At 42.5% G+C, this 21,427-nt stretch overlaps 1 protein-coding gene across 2 annotated transcripts; it reads left to right on the top strand.

Moving 5' to 3' along the window:
- The first annotated feature begins 82 nt into the window (after positions 1 to 82).
- On the top strand, positions 83 to 19,714 carry ephb2a (eph receptor B2a). 2 transcript variants are annotated; one of them, XM_037481109.2, is made up of 16 exons: positions 83 to 252; positions 8,386 to 8,450; positions 9,505 to 10,189; positions 12,163 to 12,318; positions 12,936 to 13,271; positions 13,365 to 13,489; positions 13,596 to 13,758; positions 13,871 to 13,979; positions 14,297 to 14,361; positions 14,495 to 14,617; positions 15,028 to 15,275; positions 16,695 to 16,910; positions 17,087 to 17,236; positions 17,781 to 17,974; positions 18,087 to 18,242; positions 18,831 to 19,714. In XM_037481109.2, exons 1-16 carry the CDS (start codon positions 189 to 191, stop codon positions 18,937 to 18,939), a joined length of 2,964 nt encoding a protein of 987 aa, XP_037337006.2. In that variant the 5' UTR covers positions 83 to 188; the 3' UTR covers positions 18,940 to 19,714. The 2 variants fall into 2 exon arrangements, with proteins under 2 accessions (XP_037337006.2, XP_037337005.2); XM_037481108.2 differs by having other exon boundaries at positions 14,294 to 14,361.
- The last annotated feature ends 1,713 nt before the right edge of the window (positions 19,715 to 21,427 follow it).

Here is a 21,427-nt window from a genome sequence, read left to right as displayed (position 1 = left end):
CCCATAGTGGCAGGTACAGCAGCTCCTCTGCCATTCTCCCTCTGCTGCTGATGGTGATGATGATGAGGGGGGGGGGGGGAGGAGGAGGAGGAGGAGGATGATGCTCCGCGGCTCTCCATAAAGCCACAGTTACGCTGCTGGACGCGCGCACCGTGAACGCGTTGGCTTTTTGTGGTCCAGTGGCCGGGATGAAGAGGATGATGGATATCTTGTACTTTCTGTGGATACTACCAGCAGTGCGGGCCGTTGAAGGTAAGCCGGTGTCCAACCCGTCCTCCAATGTCCCGGTGTGACGCGGCTCGTTGCGTCTCTCGGAGACTCCGAGGCACCAAACACGTCGGTGTGAAAGAATCTGCAGGATCGGAACTCACACTCGTCCCGGCCATCGCTTTGACGGGACTTTAATACAGATGTGATTATTCACTTTGAGCTCTTAGTCCTAACACGTCGGTCCTCTGCAACACGTGTGTTGATGACTCGCGGGTTACACGCGCATCGGGTGTTTGGAATGGAGCACATTGGTCTAACGTTATGTATTACTCTACACTCACCAAAAGCACACACACACACACATATGAAGCAACAATGGATAACAGGTGTATATACTGTTAAAACAAAAGAAAACAGTAGAACTAATGAATCCAGGAGGAAGGATTCATGTAACAGCAATTTATTTACATGAAGTGGGTGATTATTCTATGTGGATGGTTTGCATGGACCTGCCTGTTTATAGAGCCTTCCTTGTCCTCCTACCAGTTATACAATATGGCTGATGCTGCCAAGGTGCCACCTTCCCATTAACCCAAAGGTCCATCCAAGCACACCCACACACCAATTACCAACAATTTGGGAGCTGTTTCAGATCCAGTATCTCAGCCGAGGAAAGTCAAACTACTCCCAAAAGGAGCCAATGTTGAAGTCTCTTAAACTTGCATTTTTTCTACAGTCCATCAGGGGGAAACTCTCCTGATTTATTTCCTTATTCAATAATGATATCAGTAAACAATGTAAACATGAGTATTTGGTCTCAATCTCTAGTTTCAAGTCTTCTTCAGCAGGATGTTCAATGACTTCATCTGTTCACTGGCTGCATAAAACCAGCTGGCGACGGATAGAATACCAAACCCCAAAGTAAATACTGAGGGGACTGATGTATGATGGGAAATGTATGACTACAAAGTCAGGATCATTTGCTCTAACCTCCTAGAAAGCACTACTAAATTGCTAGTGTATTACATTGTAATGCAAGAAGCGAAATTTAAGACACATTCAGAAAACAGAAAAAGTTAGCAATAGTGAGCCTCCTGAACACTGAAAAATCTTTGGTAGGTCAGGAAAAAGCACATTTGGTGTATTTTTAGCTGAGCTGCATGTCTGTTATCCCTAACATCCATTAACCCTGTTCTGCATCAGTGAACCTGCAGATGACTCAGAGGTTGATAATGCATGTAAAGTACTATATTATAAAATAAAAAATTAAACACTAGTGCTGGTGCTACTGGCGCAATATAGAAAACTGAACTTTGTTTATTGTTCTTGTTTCAAACTCAACTTAACTTAAGTGAAATATATTATAACACAAAGCCACATAAAAATAATATCCATTTATGACTGCATGACAACATGTAATGTGGAGTCTAGAGTGTAATGTGATTGTTTGAGGCTTCTCTCAGGCTGCAAGCCAAATGATTTGTTTGCTGTCATCAGAGGGCAGGCTGCTCCAGTGATGATGCACTGCTGCAGGGCTGGAAAGTCTTCTCAGCCAATGGTTCAAAGCGTCATTTAATTGTGATGCTGACAGGGTTGAAGCTGTGAATGTGCTCATATGCTTGTAAGCCCCTGTAACATCCACTCTTCCTCAAAGTTGATCTGCCAGACAACTGTTGTGTGAAAGCATCCTACACAAGACACACAACGTAATCTTAATCCTCCACCATATACAGGTATTCAGACAATAGCATTCTTCAAAGTCGTTGTTAACATAGTGAAGTGGAACACAAACTTAACCCAGATCAGCCAGCTATTCTATGCCAACGTGTCTTTGAGTAAGACACTTAACCCCAAATCGCTCCTGGGGGCTATTTCGCTGGAATTGGACTGTAGAGCCTTTTCGAGCAATTTGTGGTTAAGTATCTTCCCCAAGGACACATCGACATGGACAAGTGGAGTCAGAGATCAAACTGCAGATCCTCTTATTGAGGGATGCCCCACCGAGAGGAAGTCATTCAAAAACTAGTGTTCCATCGGATAACTGTTTATCCTGATTAGGTTGAACTATATAGAAGTCTATGAGAGTTCTGAGTAAATATGAGTTTATGGTCTCAATTCAATAAGTCTTCTTCAATACAGCATGATGCTGAGGATTTGCCTAGGGTTACAGCTTTTCTTTGATGGGGCTGTCACTGAGACAGTGCTGCTAGTGATATTAAAACTGTGACTCGCTTCCCACTCATCAGCCTCCAGGAGTAACGTTAATAGAGTCAAAAACATACGCCCATTTTCATTGAATTTCTATTGTTGGCCCTGTTGTCTGGACAGTCCTAGTCATTACATTAACTGTATTTTTTTTAAATATTTTTTATAATGTCAGTTGTTCCAGCAATTGAGATATATGATAATTGAATATACAAGATATGACACATCCTTTATAACAACTACTATTAAAAATAACTGCTGTTTTTATTTTCTTATATATATTCTTTATATTCCTTTTCTGCAAAAGTGGACTTTGGAACAACTGGCTCAATCACCACTTAGCGGATGTCATGAATACTCACAATTTCAGGAATAGACCTGCTTTTCATATTTCCATAATTATAATTTCCTTACCCAAAATGTGAGAAATCTTCACATTTCAGTTAAATACTTTTTGACCTCATTCAACCGAAAATGTGTCCTTTTTGTTTTTTGTTGTTCTGGGAATGAAAAGCCAGCCTGGTCTCGGTCTCCTGTGATTTCTCAGTGGAATCGGTAATCTAAACCAATCAATAGTCAGGGGTTGGAGCACCACAATGCTCTTTAGCCTCTGGGATTAGTGGCAGAAAACATTGAGCATCACCCATGCCCTCAACAGCGCCTGACCTACTTCTGCACTGGCTTGTGGTCGCTTCACCAAACTTAAATGCATGCAAACGTATTTGCATGAGCTCTAATGGTTGGATCTTCACTTTTGCAAATCATGAACGCATATTCCGCCAAAGCTTTCTTTGTCTTGCACCTACTCAGAGTTTTACCATTTGACTCTATATCTTCTTGTTTATATCAAAATCATTTTCCATATTGGCAGCAAGCTAGTTAAAGGCCAAAGTAAAAGGAGGCGTTTGCAGCTGTCTTTGATAAAATATTCAGTGAGATGGCCCTGAGATCTGTAGTGTTTTCATAGCGTGACTGTTGCTTGTAGCCTTCAATAAACCAAAAATTATAGTCAAGGTTCTGGAGTAGAGAGTCACTCAACATGTCATGTCTCATAACCTCTAAAAAGGACATGTTGGCTAGACCAACCTTTTTGATGGTCGTGTTGGCATTCCATGTTAGATTTTCTACTTACAGTACTTGTAGAATTAGCTGATATTTGCAGGCACTGGATTCAGAAAATGATTAGCAACACCTGACTATAGTCATACTTCTGGGGGGCGTTATATTTCCCCAAGGAAGGAGGCCCAAGTACCTCAGAGCATTTCCCCAACAAGACATTGAGACTATGAATCCACTGAAGCATAACTTATTGTAAAGCATATATCCACTGAAGCGTGATGTGTTTCCTCAGGAGATCACTAGACGTAGTCTCTGTGACATCTGCTCAGTCTCTGCAATGACGGTGCTATGCAACATTCTAATGCCTTTAGAGAAAGTGGAGTTATCGGGGCTTGACAGTATAAACAGAAACTACAGTAAAAATACATTTGGTCTTTCTTGCGAAGTGACATGTTCAGATAGGAATACCTCTAATACTCAGTCCATTTGATAAAACAATATTATCTGATGAAACAACGTTAACTCACTCACCAGCTTTTTTCAACATTTTTCATCCGTGGATATTTCTTCCCTAGTCATGGAGATGACTCCTATGTTATGTAAGCTTTGTAGCTATTGATTAACTTTTTTCGAACGTGGTGTCCTTGTTGGCCTCAAATTCATAATTAATTTGGAAAGTGAAAGTCAAAATCCCTACCGAGATGTGACGGACACAGGCTCGCGGTGAGGAAACACAGCCAGGACGTGGATGAAAACAGGAACATTTTATCCAAAATAATTGATTGTGTGAAGTTCTGTGGGGGTTTGAGTTGGTCTGAACCCACTGATTGGGTGTTTCCACAACAAACTAGGTTCATAGTGGCATCTGTATTTTATACTTTTTTTGAGTTATAACTAGGGGTATTTTTTAATTCAATTTAATGAAATTAACTAATTAATTGCACATTTTGAAAAACATTAATTGCAATTAAACGTTTTTTTTCTTCTAAAGACTAAATGTTACAAGTAATGAGTAATCACAAAGCGTGTATTTTAGAAACTGTGATCTCAAATCTCCATTATTTGACGCCTGTTTTTGAAGTAGGGTTGCAAAATTACGGGAATATTCGAATAATTTTGGGGTAATTTAACTGTATTTACCTTGTCATAAGCACACTTTCCTTAACTTTAATAAACTTTCCGACGCTTTGCAACGCGAATTTGAAGTGCCAACAATCTCCCGATAGTTAACCAGGACATTTTCCAAACCACTGTCTTTTAGGGACACAGTGGTGGTCCTCTTCAGACCATGAGCCATGCAGGGAAGATGTTGAGATGGAAGTAGCTTAGTAGCTAGCATAGTCTAGCAGCTAGCTTAGCCTAGCAGTGCGTAAAGTGGTTCGTTTCCCACTCATCCCCCTCAGCAGTAAAGCAGTTTTTGGACCATTCATTTTTCAATATGTTGTCTTTCGTCCCATTTGGGTTCTTGTTGACAAATATATGTATGCGTTGTACTTCTTAATGCTGTCATATACGGTAGTCTAGTGCGCTTGTGCATCTACTGTGGGTTATACGGTAGTTGATGTAATGCCTGTAAATGGAGACACGGTGATCCATTAAACCAGCTAACTAAGCCTCTAATGCATTTATCATCTCATAGCACTTGGTTCTTTTTTAGCTGTATTTAGCTGTGCTGTATACGTTTACTTAGCTTGCACTACAATGATGGTAATTAATGAATAAGCTTCAAGTGAACATGGGGGTGTGTGTCCGAGTGTGTCCGAGTGTGTCTGAGTGTGTGTGTGTAGTAAAGAGAACCCTCCGTCTTTGGGTCCGGGCTCGAGCTGAAACAGCTGAGACATGCAGGAAAAGCATATATTTTGTGCAGATCTTAATTTACTAATATTACCGGCTATATAATCCATGTTACACATATTTTGACTATTTGTAAAATGTTTTTTTAATATAAACAAAAATGATTTATATATTTTTTATCTGTCGCTCATGGTGGGGCCACGCCCCATTGGCCTCAATGGACCAGCCGCCACTGGTGTGAACTCCACAGGCGAAATTCAGACAGATCATTTCAGAGCTGAAACCGAGACCCAACCTCACCGGTACAGAGCGACTTCTGCAGAATGTAGATGGGTCCATTCCATTTAACTGTGGCCATATCAACACGATTTAGTTAAGGACTGATTAAGGATTTATTCACTTACTTTTGCAGTGTTTGTGTAGTGCTTTTTTATTTTTATTTATGAAATCACGATGCCTTATAGAATCATGACCATGAATGTGAAACGTAAATGTTAATCATACAAATATTCTCATATTTCTTATTACTTTCATTATTTATATCTGAGGATGTCTGTAGATGTGATGTGAATGTTTCAAACCAGATTTGTCAGCAGAGAGAAGTTTCCTGTGCACAAAAAGTGAGTACCTACTGTCCTCTGTGAGATGGCATTTTCACCCAATCAAAGTACAGGATGCGGCTCACCAACAGACACATCCCAGACGGCCTCACACTGGCTATCTGTGCTTGAGCCGGACTAGAAGGCCCTCACAGACAGTGATCAGTCACAGCCGTCACACTGACTTGAGTCACATGACCTCTGATGGCATGGTGATGGGCACAGACACAGAGCTGAACTGCACTTACATTAGTTGCACTGACTGAGAATTCTGTCAGTATTGTGGTGTAAATTCAGTTAATAAGTATAACACTTAATATTTTTAGTTCATCCACCCTGCTCATTCAGGCAAAATGTATTGAATATTGGATTTTGTGTAACATTCTGGCCTATACCGTAAAATGACTAGTTACCCTACGGTAACATACTGTAACATATTGTAAAAATGAACAGGATATGAGTAAGTTACCGTTCATTTACGGCAGCATTTGTGAAACCAGTGAAATTGTTTACAGTGAAGGCAATTGGTTGCATCAGATCTTTGTTAGGAAAATGACCATGACAAGATGTAAAACCATCCAAGGGGGTTGAAAAAGCAAGGCACTGTAAATTTGAGCTCTAGTTGAACCATATTTAAAAGTTATATTACTCCCAACTTACGAAAAAGGTTACAATCAGGATCAAGCTCAATAATGTGTGATACCTGACAAAGAAAACATAATTAGGACAAAGCAGGAACTGTGTTTGAGTAAAAAAGCTGGTGCTGACAGCAGCTTGGATATAAAACAAAGTGAATTTGGCTGACGTATCCCCGTGGGTTTAATCCAGCGCGGCGCGGCCTACAAGGATTATGTGTGCTGGACTTGGCCCACTCTCTCCTCCTCTTTGCCCTACTTTCATTGAATCATGCAGAGAACAAGAGCTCTCTCTATATATACTGCAGAAATGCAAGGACAGATGGAGCCAGTGGGAGGGGGAGGAGCTATCGCTGGGCAGAAAGAGGGCGTGAGCTTTGCAGTCTATGAAGCATCACAACCAAGTTTGACTAAAATTGGATTTCCCGCCCTAATTGACAGTGATGAAATGGAAGAGCTTTTTCAACAGGATGTCATTTGTATTAAAATGTAGTTTTTCTTTCTTGTCATTTTAATTTCCAGCAGTGACTCGGGAGCTGCATGAATGTCTAGTCACGAAAGGAGGGCAACATACACTAAATCCCCCCCGTCCCCATTTCCCCCAGCCAATGTCAATACAACTTACACAGTATTCATACTGCAGACAATTAGTCACCATCTTGTTATTTCTTTCTGGTTGGGCACCATCCTTACCGTGTAATGTACTTTTTAAAAAACTATTCATCTCACTTTTCAAATCCAACTGCCTGGAATGTCTTGGAAACAGATGCAGGAAGCATGTTTACAAAATGAAATGAACACGTTTGTTCATGTAATCATTTTGGAGTTACGTTTCTTGTAAATGAGCGAAGAAGGTGGGAAAAGAGCATAAGCTGTATCGCTGCCGTGGCACAGACCTCTCGTCCCTTGCTCCCTTCTCTGTTAAGTCTGCGGGAATTGGTTGCAGGTCAGTGCTCATGACCTCTTTTTTCTCTGACACCTGGCTCGCCGCTCTCTCCCAGCTCCTCATTAATCGCTGCTGATACTAACAGGAAGCGAGTAGCTGGAAAAATGGGCCATTTGGGTGCAACAGTGGATGCTTGCATCTCAGCCAGACTAATAATATAGAATCCATTGAGTCATGAATGTATCCCACAAATCCTGTGGTTATATTGTTTAAATGTTACTGTTCTGTGGGACTATAGTCCTTATGTGTACACTTAAAACTGCCCACCCAGTTAAAGAAAACATTCAAATGAATTTCTATGTTAAAAAAGAACCCAGATACACTGCATTCATTCAGGATTTGTTTTCCAGAAAACATCATGATTGCTGTAATGACAAGTGAGTCAATGGCCCCATTATGTGAGCAGACAGCTGGAGTCACTGGTTTAGAGGAGCCTCCTCCTGGCTCACAAACAGATCGCTGCAGACATAATGAATGAGCATTTTGTAATGACCCTTCTTACTCTCTCACTTCCAGACACCTGGCAGCATGACGAATGTGTTTTCAGAAAGTTAGAAATCTTGTTTCAGACATTTTTTATGAGTACCCCTTACAACAAGTATTGTTCAGTATGAACATAGTGACATGCAAATCTTTACTAAGGATGCAACTAACCATAATTCTTTCTATTGTTTACCTTGCAATCTGAAAAGCAATTAATTTATTCTTAAACAGCTTATTGGCTAATACATTTTCCCATTTTTAGGATTTTGGCCCTTTGTTTGAAACGGAAAGCAGCGTGTGCATATGCGCATGTGACGCTCGCACCAGCAGACAGACTGTTTGACTTGATCTGATTTATGTCAGTCAGTCAGTTTCTTTGAAGAGAGCACAGGACAAAATAGGCTAGGAAATACATAATAGATCTAATCCATTTGACTCATTTTTCCCCCTGCAGAAGTACTAATGGATTCAACAACGGCAACAGCAGAACTTGGCTGGACCATCCTACCATCACAGGGGGTGAGTGGAACAAATGAAGATTCATGGAAAGTGTACAACTTGCAAAGCAGTGATGAGTTTGTGTCAACCCCAATCTGATCAACTGCTGGAAACTCGATGATGGGACAATGACATTATCTCAATTAGCCAACAACTGGTTTAGCTCAGCTGTCTCACTTTAGATAAATATGGTCATTTACTGTGATGTCTCCTCCAATGACCACATAGGCTGAGCCAAGCGATCCAAACTTGAGAAAGATGGTAATCTTTATTTCATTTTTAGGAAGATATGCTTTACTTCCTCACAGGCTGAGAAAACAACATTTACCGTTAAATTCAAATTGTCATCAACTTTTAGCTACAAGTAATTTTGCAATCTTAAGACAGAGGAAATTAATAAATACAGTCAATAAAAACCACAGCAGCGAATACATTTATTAACTTGCATGCACATTATGTCCAAGCTACACATTGTCTCCTTCAGCTTGATGCGGCTTCCTCCTGGATAAAACAAAACCAAATGTCAAGTTGGATTTAATCACACCACAAAACATAAGGAGCAAAGCAATCCAGTTCAGGTTTTTTTCTGTATTAATTGTGAATATTGGTAACGTTACTGCACTTAGAAAAGTTGTTTACTTGAGCTCCCTTGGATCCATTTCTGTTGATAATATGAAATTCTAATATAGAATATAGTTTTTCAGCCTCTAAAAGTGTGAAAGTTAAGTAATTAAAGTGACTTTTCAATAATAACTACAGTCGGATGCAGGCGAACAAGCTACCGCTAACGGGGGGATTCGGGTGAGGTGAACAGCATGTGTCAATCAACTTACCTGGTCCTGCTCTCATGAGCCTCCAGCCAGCAGTCCAACTGTTTAACGGGTGTGTGTCTGTGTGCGATCCCTCATTCAGAAGTCACCAAAACCTTGCATCTTACATTCATGACAAAACACCTATTTTCTTTTGTAGGATGGACTACTTGTTGCCTCTTAGAACAACTGTTACTGTCAAAGTAATTGTAGACTTTGTATATTTGTTGTGTGTCGCTGAATGTTTTGTTTCTTCCGTCTTCTAGTGGGAAGAAGTTAGCGGTTATGATGAAACCATGAACACTATCCGGACATACCAGGTGTGTAACGTCTTCGATAGCAGTCAGAACAACTGGGTACGGACCAAATACATCCGGCGGCGTGGTGCTCAGCGGATCCATGTGCAGATGAAGTTCTCCGTGCGGGACTGCAGTTCCATACCCAATGTCCCTGGCTCCTGCAAGGAGACATTCAACCTGTATTACTACGAGTCTGACTCGGACACGGCCACCAAACTATCCCCCCCGTGGATGGAAAACCCCTGGGTGAAAGTGGACACCATAGCAGCTGATGAGAGCTTCTCTCAGGTGGATCTCGGTGGCCGCATCATGAAGATCAACAGTGAAGTTCGGAGTTTTGGACCTGTTTCGCGCAGTGGCTTCTACCTTGCTTTCCAGGATTACGGCGCCTGCATGTCCTTGATTGCCGTCCGAGTCTTCTACAGGAAATGTCCCCGTGTGATCCAGAATGGCGCCATTTTTCCTGAGACTTTGTCTGGAGCGGAGAGCACCTCTCTGGTGGCAGCCAGAGGGGTGTGCGTCCCCAATGGGGAGGAGGTGGATGTACCCATCAAGCTGTACTGTAACGGGGACGGGGACTGGATGGTGCCCATCGGGCGATGCATGTGCAAAGCCGGGTACGAGGCGGTGGAGAATGGTACAGTCTGCAGAGGTAAGGAGCCTCTATAGCCTACTATATGACCATTTTGTGTCATTGATTTCATGTCACAGCAGGTTTGCAACTTTTTAGCTGTGGTGCTTCTCTTCTTCTGTCAGGAGCAGAGCATTTCATTAATTTCAAGTTGTTGCGAGGTTGTCTTTTGTCCATGTAAAAAGTTACCGTAGTTTGAGGTATGCTAGGTGGTGGTGGTGGTGGTGGTGTTGAGTATAAACGCATAGCTTAGGTTGCTCTGGGCTGTGCAAAATAAAACCCTCTTTAATGCGGAACACGACTCGCGTCATATCATGACACAAGTGATGCATGTTAATAAAAATAAATCAGAACCAACGGAATAACTGTTAAACCCGTTTGTTTGGGGTCAAAACGGCAGCTGATTTAACACATGAGGCTGCAGGATTAATCTTAGCCTGGTCTGGAGCAGAATAAATCGCCATGGTTACTTGGCGGAGCTAAATTCCTCCAGGTTAACCTGGAAAGCCCGGCTTAATCCCTCATCCTGGTTTCGTGCAATACCCCCCAGGACTGAGACTCAGAGGGATGAAACAACAACAAAAATACTTCATCCCAGGTTTGGGATCTTTTTCTGGCAAAAACTCTACTTTACAAACAAATCGAAAGAAGCACAAGCACGAGTGGACATGCTGGAGAAGGAGGAAGCAACAAAAACTGCTGGCTTGATACAAGCAAAACCGCGGTGGGAAGATGGATATCCAGACATTGATTGAGTGACTGGTTGGGGTTCAAATATAAGTGGGGTGATGGGGTCAACTGAATTCAGCTGTGGGGGACAAAGGGTGGGAAACTAAACAGAGACTTAAACTAGTCTCATCATTATGAGGCATAGGGGGCACAAATCCAAATCCAAAAGGCTAACCAAATGCTAAATAAGGCATTTTAGGAGTTTCCATTTATTGAAGCCTGGAAAAAGTTGAAGGAGCAGTGAATAGGATTCAGGGGAATCTAGAATCATGTTGATGTTGCACTGCCAGTTTCAGTAGTAAAACTAACAAAAGCTCAAGAGAAAGCCTTTTGCATGTTTGTAATCTTTTGTCTTTTCCACTTTATATTGACCCTAACTTATTAAATCCACATCATACATCCTGTATTGAGGAAGACTTAACATTAGAGAGATGAACTTGTTTACAGTGTTTCCAGAGGGAATAAATTGACTTCTATACAACCAGAGGAGTCGCCACCTAATGGACGTAGAGAGATTCCAGGTTCAAGGCACTACAGCAGAGGTCACTAACTGGTGGACCGCGGTCCGGACCCAGAAGCCGTCCCATCTGGACCCGAAACGAAAGGCGTTTGCAATTCGTACGTGATGACGCACGTTTAGACTGCGCAGCTTTACTCGTCTTTACGGTAGTGGCTTAAAGCACAGACCAATTGCATTTGAGTTAAACCATTCCACATGATACCACTGGACCAATCAAGTCTTTGATTCTGACAAGTGAGACGGAGAAAGCGAGAGAAAGGGACGGCTGAGAAAAATGAGGAAGAAATGGACAGCGAAAGTAAAACTTTTAGTCCATTATGGACCATAATCCTTCTTCCGTCTGCAGCACTGTTGAACCTGTTGAAACGCCATAATGAGGCCCAATGAGCTCCTCCACGTGAGGAGGAGAACAGCCCTGATGCTTTCAGGCACAGGTTTGAAATCCTGGCAGGAAAAACTACATCCTAATTCTCCCACTTACCCCAAAAAGTGGGGGAGTGGATATATATATATATATATATATTCTAATAAACTGGTGGAGAAACACTGGTACCTCCCCACGATTAGTTGACCTTTATGGGATGCAGATATGTGGGCTAACATATGCCCTGTGGGGAAAATTGAGAAATTAAAAAGACCTTCCAGAAACAACTGATAATGATGGTTCTGACACTATGGACTTTTACTGTGTATCATGCATTTTGTTCTTACGCCTTTTGGTCTCATTTCTTTCTCACCCACACAGCATGCGTAGCAGGCTTCTTCAAGGCTGCACAAGGAGACCATACATGTCTCCAGTGCCCCATGAACAGCAGAACCACCAGTGAGGGAGCAACTAACTGTGTCTGTCGCAGCGGATACTCCCGCAGTGACTCTGACCCGTCACAGATGCCCTGTACAAGTATGTACACACAAACTGCACCCTGCAGGGAACACCTACTGCACATGGTCTTGTGTTCACACCCATTCATACACTGATATATGGGGTTACAATTCAAGGTGCCACCTTCCCATCAGGAGCATCCACCTCCATACATCCAGTGTAGGCATCGTCTTCAGGATACATTAACATGGACTGGACCGGCCTGCAGGTCTCTCTTTAGGCTAACAATCTATTTTGATAGGTCCTAATGTTCCCTCAAGGAAACCATGGAACTCTTTATTCCTTATTGGTAACATGGCTTAGTCTGGCACTTCTGCCTTGACACAAAAAACATTTCACCTGCCAAAACTTATTTTGTTTGTCTGTTTCACAGCTGCAGAGAAAAAATACAGAACGTGAATACAAATATTCTGGCAAAACACAGAATAGACAACAAGATCTGACTAAAGAACAGGATTATCAGAATTCTTTACTTTAACGTCTTTAACTTAAAATCTGAGGTGTTGATTTCATGTAAGTCTCCTGATGGGTTTGGGTTGAACAAAGCGGCGGTAAACTGTAGTGATGGAAAGTAGGAGTACATGAATCCTTGTGAATCATTGTTCCAATTAGTGTAACACCACCTTCTCTTACAGCTGTTCCATCAGCTCCACAAAACGTCATTTCCATCGTCAATGAGACTTCTCTGAGGCTGGAGTGGAGCCCCCCACAGGAAGGTGGAGGCCGAGAAGACGTTGTCTACAACATCATATGTAAAAGCTGCGGCAGTGGGCGGGGCGGCTGCACCCGCTGTGGAGACAACGTGCAGTTTGTCCCTCGTCAGCTGGGACTCACGGACACCAGCGTCCACATAAGCGACCTCCTGGCTCACACACAGTACACCTTTGAAATACAAGCTGTCAATGGAGTGTCCGACCAAAGTCCTTATTCACCCCAGTACACCTCCGTCAACATCACAACCAACCAGGCAGGTGAGTCCAACCCAAGGTCTCACAGGAGGGATTTGACTTCACCACCATTTGGTCTTGGTTCTACGACCTCTAATTAACTTCCACCTTTTTTAGCCCCATCAGCAGTGTCCATCATCCACCAGGTTGGCAGAGCCCCTAACAGCATCACCCTGTCCTGGTCCCAACCTGATCAGCCTAATGGAGTGATTCTGGACTATGAACTGCAGTATTATGAGAAGGTACTTCAGTGCTGATGATGAAGAGTCAGTCCTCTTACTGCAGAGTTTGAGTGACTCGATTATAGTTCAATCCATTTGTCTGATTATTTTGATGCATGTGTTTCAGAACCAGGCGGAGTGGAACTCCTCTCTAACGCGCAGTCAGACCAACACAGCAGTCATACGAGGCCTGAAGTCTGGAACTATCTACGTCTTCCAAGTTCGGGCTCGGACTGTCGCTGGATTTGGACGCATCAGTGGCAAGATGTACTTCCAAACCATGACTGAAGGTAAGAATGACAGCTTTACTGGTGTGTTAGCCCCATGTGCTTCCTATAAGGTGATCTCATCTAGGACTGAATAGGAGTCACAGGTCTTGGTTTTCCCTCATTTCAACCGTAGAGGAATATAACTCCAGTATCCAGGAGAAGCTCCCACTCATCATTGGTTCTGCTGCTGCGGGGGTCGTCTTCATCATTGCCATCACTGTCTTCATAATTGTCTGCCGCAGGTAAGCCGGTGAAACAAAACAATAAAAACATGCGTTTCTATTTAAGTGCCAATAAAAGAATATCACTGCGTGAGGAGAGCACAGAGAAGCCTTGTTAAAAGGGTAGATGGTTTGATTCCTCTGCTCTGCAGTGTGCACATGTTCTGATGGGCAGGTGCTCCTGTGTGTGGTAGCTCTTTACATCAGAAAATGGCCTAAAAGACGGCCAAACATTCACATCATGGTATTTCGTATAGTTCTGGTATATTTAAACACCTCATTAACTGTGTAGGTTAATGGGGGCGGACCATTGACCTCTGGGTTTTTGTCCATAGCAGGAGAAATCCTGACAGACCAGAATCCGAGTACACAGACAAACTCCAACATTACACCAGCGGTCACAGTAAGTAACACCGCTTACTACATTGACATCAGAAATAATGAATTGATGTTCTACGTGTCAGCTGGTGGATGCTGGTGCGTTTCAGTGTTGGGTTTGTAGCTGTTGCTGTTTCTTCCATCTCTCTCTGTTGAAGTGTCCCCGGGAATGAAGATCTACATCGACCCCTTCACGTATGAGGACCCCAATGAAGCAGTCAGAGAGTTTGCCAAGGAGATTGACATGACTTGTGTCAAGATTGAACAAGTTATTGGTGCAGGTAAATCCAAATGGTATCAGATCAAGTCTTTCAAATAGGGCATCATAGTGTACTGAAAGTCTTCAGCACGGCTCTGACACCACTTAAAAACCTTTAACCCCAAAAAGTGCCTGTAGTTGTGCCTACTTTGTTTGAAGGTTAGTTTCTTATGGGAAGGTGTCACTGTGTAAGGGGGCTCTAGCCATCAGATAATGAGGACATGTAACTGTTAGTGTTAAAGAACTTTGAGTGGTCAGAAGACTAGAAGAAGAATGACTCTGCATGCAACACATATAGTACATATAGTATAGTACATACTGTCTAACAAGATCAAAACAATTATGTCAGGGAAAAGTCTGTTTGTTAGACAGGAATCAAAGCATCGTGATGGAGGCTTCGTTGTTAATCCACTGTCCTCGTCTTCTTATCAGGTGAGTTCGGGGAGGTGTGCAGTGGAAACCTCCGGCAAGCTGGGAAGAGAGAGATCCTGGTGGCTATTAAGGCGCTGAAGGCGGGCTACACTGATCGCCAGAGGCGGGACTTCCTGAGTGAGGCGTCCATCATGGGCCAGTTCGACCACCCAAACATCATCCATCTGGAGGGGGTTGTGACCAAGAGCACCCCTGTGATGATCATCACTGAGTTCATGGAGAACGGATCTCTGGACTCCTTCCTCAGGGTAAAGTACACATGGACACCTTGTGCATCACACTGCGCTCGCTGCAATGGGATTCTGTGCACGTTCACGTGCACGTGGGCACATAACGGCTGTGGTAAAGCTACACCATGGTAGCAAAGGGCTGAAAAAAACTGTAGTAGTAGTGTTGTTTCAATTCATTTCATTTTGTACAGCCCAAAATCACAAATTACTAATTTACAGTGTGTACACTAAGCCTAACCCTTCCATGGGGGGAAAAACTTCATTAAAGTGACCATTGATGACAGCTGGTCTCTGGGACCAGGGGCTGCCCAGGTGGTCTTAATGTGGTGGAGACCACCTGGATCTTTAACAGCAGATAGAACCCATTCAAACACAACTCAAGGCGAGTCATCAAGTAGAATCTCCAAACAAAAACGCATTTAGCCTCTAGTTTTGAGTCTCTATTTCAGCTTAAATCAGGAATCTCCCAGACAGTATTTCAAGTTGCTTTAGAGAGTTCACCAAAGAAATACAAATAGAATCAAATATAAATTCATGGGACATCTTTGTCATACTTTTCATTTTAGTAGCAAGAGAAGTAGCATTTTAGTATAAACTGTTACTGGCTGTGTTTCCACAAAGCATTGCAGTACACACATGCAGAAATCACAGAACACTGGACAATAGTAATCAATACCATTTGAAATCAACAAAAGCTAATATACAATATCCTAATATCTAAACAACAAATATTCATTCATGCTTTCTCATAAATTCTCTTTCAATAAATTCTCTTTATCTTCCTTTTCATTTTCATAAAGCTGCTGGACTCTTTGGTCACTGTCTTTCTGCATGGCAGCTCGTAGGTTGTGTCAGACGATGCAGTCTGTAGTACACTTTGCAGGCCCTCATCGTCTACCTCTCCAAGGGGTCTACAGTCGAGTGCAATCAGTGAGCCAGGCCGTTGGTTATTGTTTCAGACCCCGGTCCTTAAACCAGTCATCTGGTGCAGTGTGGGTTGGGTGTGGGTCCTTGTACGTCCACGCTAGCTGCTAATTGTGTAGCGTTGAGGTGATACTTGAGGCTCGATGTGAATTCCTTGTTGCACAGCTTGCACACAACCACGCTCTTATCGACGCTTCCATCCGTGTGTTTATTATAAGAAGATTTCCCATTCACGGGGCCACCCGACACGGTCTCGTCAGCTTCTTGGTTCATGTTCACTGTGGTTTGTTGTTGTCTGAAGTCATGGACGCTAGTTGGTGCTCCAGTATAATCGGTCCCCCCGAAACTCATCCAGTGAGAAACGTTCCGCGGTGCAAAAAATAAGTGTAAAAATGCGTAAAAAATGTTTAATGTGTTATTTTTTGTGTAATTAATTAATCTTAATTCACATTGTAATTAATTAATCCTAATTAAAGCTCTAATATATACATATATTCTTTTTTTTTATTTCAGCAAAATGATGGGCAGTTTACAGTGATCCAACTGGTGGGGATGCTGCGCGGCATTGCAGCAGGCATGAAGTACCTTTGTGACATGAACTACGTCCATCGGGACCTGGCAGCTAGGAACATCCTGGTCAATAGCAATCTAGTGTGCAAAGTGTCTGACTTCGGCCTGTCCCGCTTCCTTGAGGATGACACGTCAGACCCCACCTACACTAGCGCTCTGGTGAGTCTCCATCGCGGATGATCTTCATCTCCAGGTGCTTTGTTTCATTTAAAGAAGTCTTGTATGTAATAATGTTAAATCAATTATTAAACACATTGATAGGAACATGACTACCTAATTATACATACATCATAAATAAATCCATTTTTATGAAACAAATAAATGTTTCTTTCCAGGGAGGGAAGATTCCCATCCGGTGGACGGCTCCTGAGGCCATTCAATACAGGAAATTCACCTCCTCCAGTGACTGCTGGAGCTATGGAATAGTAATGTGGGAGGTGATGTCATATGGAGAGAGGCCCTACTGGGACATGAGCAATCAAGATGTGAGTAAAGCCCTGTCAATCAGACAGAAATTTGACTATATATGAATAATAAACGATAATATAATGATCATAAGATGCTATGTTTAAAGTTGTTCTGAAGGCACACCACCAGAAAACAGACTTCTCTTCTCAAAACATGTGCAAAGAAAGATGTTTGAAGAGCATTAATTGGATAATAGTATTTTATTACACTTGTACGTAGAGTTGTTTTATAGTTATTTTTTCTTCTTCTAGAGCCAGGTTTAATGTAAACTAATTGAATGTGACGTAAAGTTTGTGGGATCAAATCAATCGTGGCCCAGCATAATAATATAGAATAGACAACATAATCCCCTTTTGGCTTTATTTATTTATCTAAAAGTCACTCAGTACTCGTTCACCTAGCTGCCTGCACAGGCCTATATTTTGTACAAAGATGTGCTGCTTGCACAATGATCTTAATGTCCGAGGCCCCTTCAGCTTTAATCTTATCTAATAAGTTCTTAACTTAATAACATTCAAGTCATGTTTTGAGACTCATTAGTTTCCATGTGAATTCTTCTAGGTTATTAATGCCATAGAGCAGGACTACAGGTTGCCCCCCCCCATGGACTGTCCTAGTGCATTGCATCAGCTGATGCTGGATTGCTGGCAGAAAGACCGCAACAATCGGCCCAAGTTCAGCCAGATCGTCAGCACCCTGGACAAGATGATCCGCAACCCCAGCTGCCTCAAGGCGACGACACCACTGTCGTCAAGGTATGAAGAGTAGAAGACCTCCATCACTTCACACTTTGGATGACCTCCACCCCTCACAAATCAACTTTCTCACAGGGTGTTTTGGGTTTTTTACCTTGTTTCTGTCCACCAGCGTTCACTTACCTCTGCTCGATCGGACCGCTCCGGACTTCTCATCCTTCAGCGTAGTAGATGAGTGGCTGGACGCCATCAAGATGGGCCAGTACAAGGAGAACTTCACCACCGAAGGATTCACCACCTTTGATGTGGTGTCACAAATGACCATGGAGTATGTCAGATACTTTTAATCCATCCCCAATGTGAAGAGGCACTGATCACAAAGAGATGTTGGGATGATACCGATCCTCATGATCATTGTTAGAAACCTAATGCAAATGTCATGGCTCATTTCTAAACTACAGATATTTTCTTGAAGGATGTTGGAACCTTAATAGAAAGGTTTCAGGGAAGCAGCACTGGAAAGGTTTTTTTATTCTGTAATGGGACTCGTTTCTTGTTGGAAGAAAGCCTTTGGATTGAACTGAGCTGCAGCATAGTTGTGTTCCACGTTGGACATTTAAAAACATGTTTTCTACAATAACCTGCAGATGAGGTTTTAGTTTGTATGCCCTGAGTACAATGTTCGTTTCTAAAGGAGGGCCAATATCAAATTCCCTGAAAAGGACTTTACAATCTGTACACATGCGGTTGCAAGTAGACTGACAGACCAAAATGTAGGCAAAATAAACTCTAAGGCATCATATTCTATAACTCCCCATCTCAGACATGGATCTCATCCTCCAGAAAACAAGGTGCCTTGAAGGTCTAGAAGCCTTGTGGTATATATTGAGGGGAACTGACCAAAGTTTCTCTTCAGGGACATCATCCGAGTGGGTGTGATGTTGGCCGGCCACCAGAAGAAGATCCTCAACAGCATCCAGTCCATGAGGGCCCAGATGAACCAAATCACTTCAGTGGAGGTCTGACCTCGCAGGCCGAGAGCACACCCTGTTTACACGAGGACACCCAGATGCCACCAGCAACGAGCCCTGCATTCTCCTGGAACCCTGTGGGGACAGACTGGGACCCCAGAAGGTTCTATCCATCTGAGGCACCTGCACATGTCTGCTCATATCCTTGTAACTGCAGGTTGGGGGACAGCCATGCTCCGGGGTTGTGTGTAGACCGTGTACACAGCCATCTAAAGCCAGTGTGCAAACGTGTCATTTCAATAGGACGCCTTGTTTTAAGGATTTAATCTGATACTTTGCTCCCATTCCACCAATTTCAAACGTTCAGTGAGAAAGGGTTTGCACTTTGACTTGTTCAAGACTCACTGTTGAAAATGAAAATGAACACAAAAAAAGCAACTAAATTCAACTGTCAGTGTCAGTTGTGCTGGGAGCCACGTGATAACTATTAAACACGTTTATTCTGCAACAAGTTATTCTCTTAATGGCAGGCAGTTTTGACACAAACACCATTAATGCCAACAATGCAAATAAAGAAATGCCATAAAATGGCACAACTGATATAACACCTGAAATTCACATTATCCAACTGTTGGTTGCACCGTACGCTGGCTGTCCTTCAGTGTGATGTCATTCTATCAAATACTTCAAAGTCTGGCTTAGGGAACAATGCATTGGAATGTGTTTGAGGTAATGGCGCAATGCGTCATCATCACAAGCAGTTGTTCATGAAAAGTGACAGTTGTTATCTAACCTACTTTCACGTCACAAGATGTCCGTAAGGCTGGCTGCCGGGGGGGGGGGAAGTGCAAGAGAAAGGAAAAACAAAGCTGGCAGCTTATTTTACAATCTCACAGTAAAAAAAAAGCCTCCTGGAGGAGAAAAAAGGTTCCTTTGGATTCCTTGTCAAATGACTCGTAACGGAGTGAAATCTAAGTGGAGCTATGGTTAGAGCTGTTTGAATCCTCTAAATGCTAAGAAAAGGAGCTTCAGTGCTTTCATAGCTTTAGCGTAGGAACAACTGGACTATAGTTACATATCATTCGGCCGTTCAGGAGAAATAACAAGCCCGAGAAACGTAGATCATGTGACCGTTAGCATAACTCATTTATATTGCAACCTTGTTAATGAAGCAACACTTTGACTGTGGTTGTTGTACTCTGTCTGCATGACTCAGCACTGGAGCATGAAGACATCTAAGATGCGTAAGTTGGAGTTTTTTCCTTGACCACAGAGGTCAAGGTAAAGTGTTTAGGAGAAGAGGTCATTTTTTGGACTATTGGAATCCAGCCCTAGTGTCAGCCACGGCGGCTATTTGTCTGCATGTCAATAGACTTTGCTTTATTTTGTTGGACATGTTGTCGAGTCACCACTCCACCACCAATAGGCTGGAAATGTATCATCTTTTATCGCACTTTCACCACACGGAATCACAAGCTGGAAAAATTAAGAAATCAGGGGCCTAAAAACTGTGACTGTTTGATCCGAGCTTCCTCCGATTCACAGAGACGTCATTTGCTGCTGAGTTTGAAGAACTGAAAAAAGGTGGAATACATGTTTGAAAGTATTCTCGACGTTGAGTGGACTGTACAAGTTATTTCACCCTCTTTAGGCACACGCACTGTTGGTGAGCACTGGGTCAGACAAACTTCCAATGAAAAAAGTGCTCCCTCATCTATTTCACATTCCCACTTTAACTTTCATGTTCAATGAAAATTGTTTAGTCAGGTTTTTTCAATACTGGTCAACACTACTTTGTCATACTATGCGTTGCATTACTGTTGCAGTGGTTCTATATCTTTTAGAGATACACAGACGCTGTACATATGCCTGATCTGCACATTGACCGTTTTCAGCTGATTCAAACTGCCATCATTTGATGAGAAATCCACTGCTCTGTTTCCATTTCCTCTGCTTTTTAATTATTCAGAGCCTGTCTTACAAATGTACATATGCTCATGATGTCCTAGTGATCCGGATGGCAATATTTGTCTTCTCTCAATGTATAATAATACCTTCACACTAAACCATAAGGAGAGGGATAAAGGATCGACCTGTGTGAATGTGCCCCTCAGTGACAGTGCATTGGATCCGTATGTCTGTACTTTGCCTGTATGAATGTCTGCTAGAATCAACATGGGCTGCATTGGATCTCAAATCGCTAACAACATTTTCCAAAATAACTTCAAATAACTTTTAAAGAAATACATATTCTTTTTGGAAGAATCAATAAAACAAAATGAATACTGCTCAACTGAACTAACCATTGGGAAGACCTACTAGCTACGTGGCACTGTAAGACACATTCACTCATTCCCTCCACTTCACATCATTTCTAAATGTTTGTTTTTGTATTGTTTCAAATGACGATGTAAGTTTAAATCCAGCCACAGTTGCACCGCTAAAAGATGTGTTTCTGCGTGTGTGTGAAAGAGAGTGTGTGTGTGTGCTGCCCCATGTCTGAGCTGCACTGTGGCAGCTTCTCAGTACTCACATAGAGCTA

Source organism: Pungitius pungitius, chromosome 1 (assembly GCF_949316345.1).
Source record: "Pungitius pungitius chromosome 1, fPunPun2.1, whole genome shotgun sequence".
Lineage (NCBI taxonomy): Eukaryota > Metazoa > Chordata > Actinopteri > Perciformes > Gasterosteidae > Pungitius > Pungitius pungitius.
This window is presented reverse-complemented; position numbering and strand designations above follow the sequence as displayed.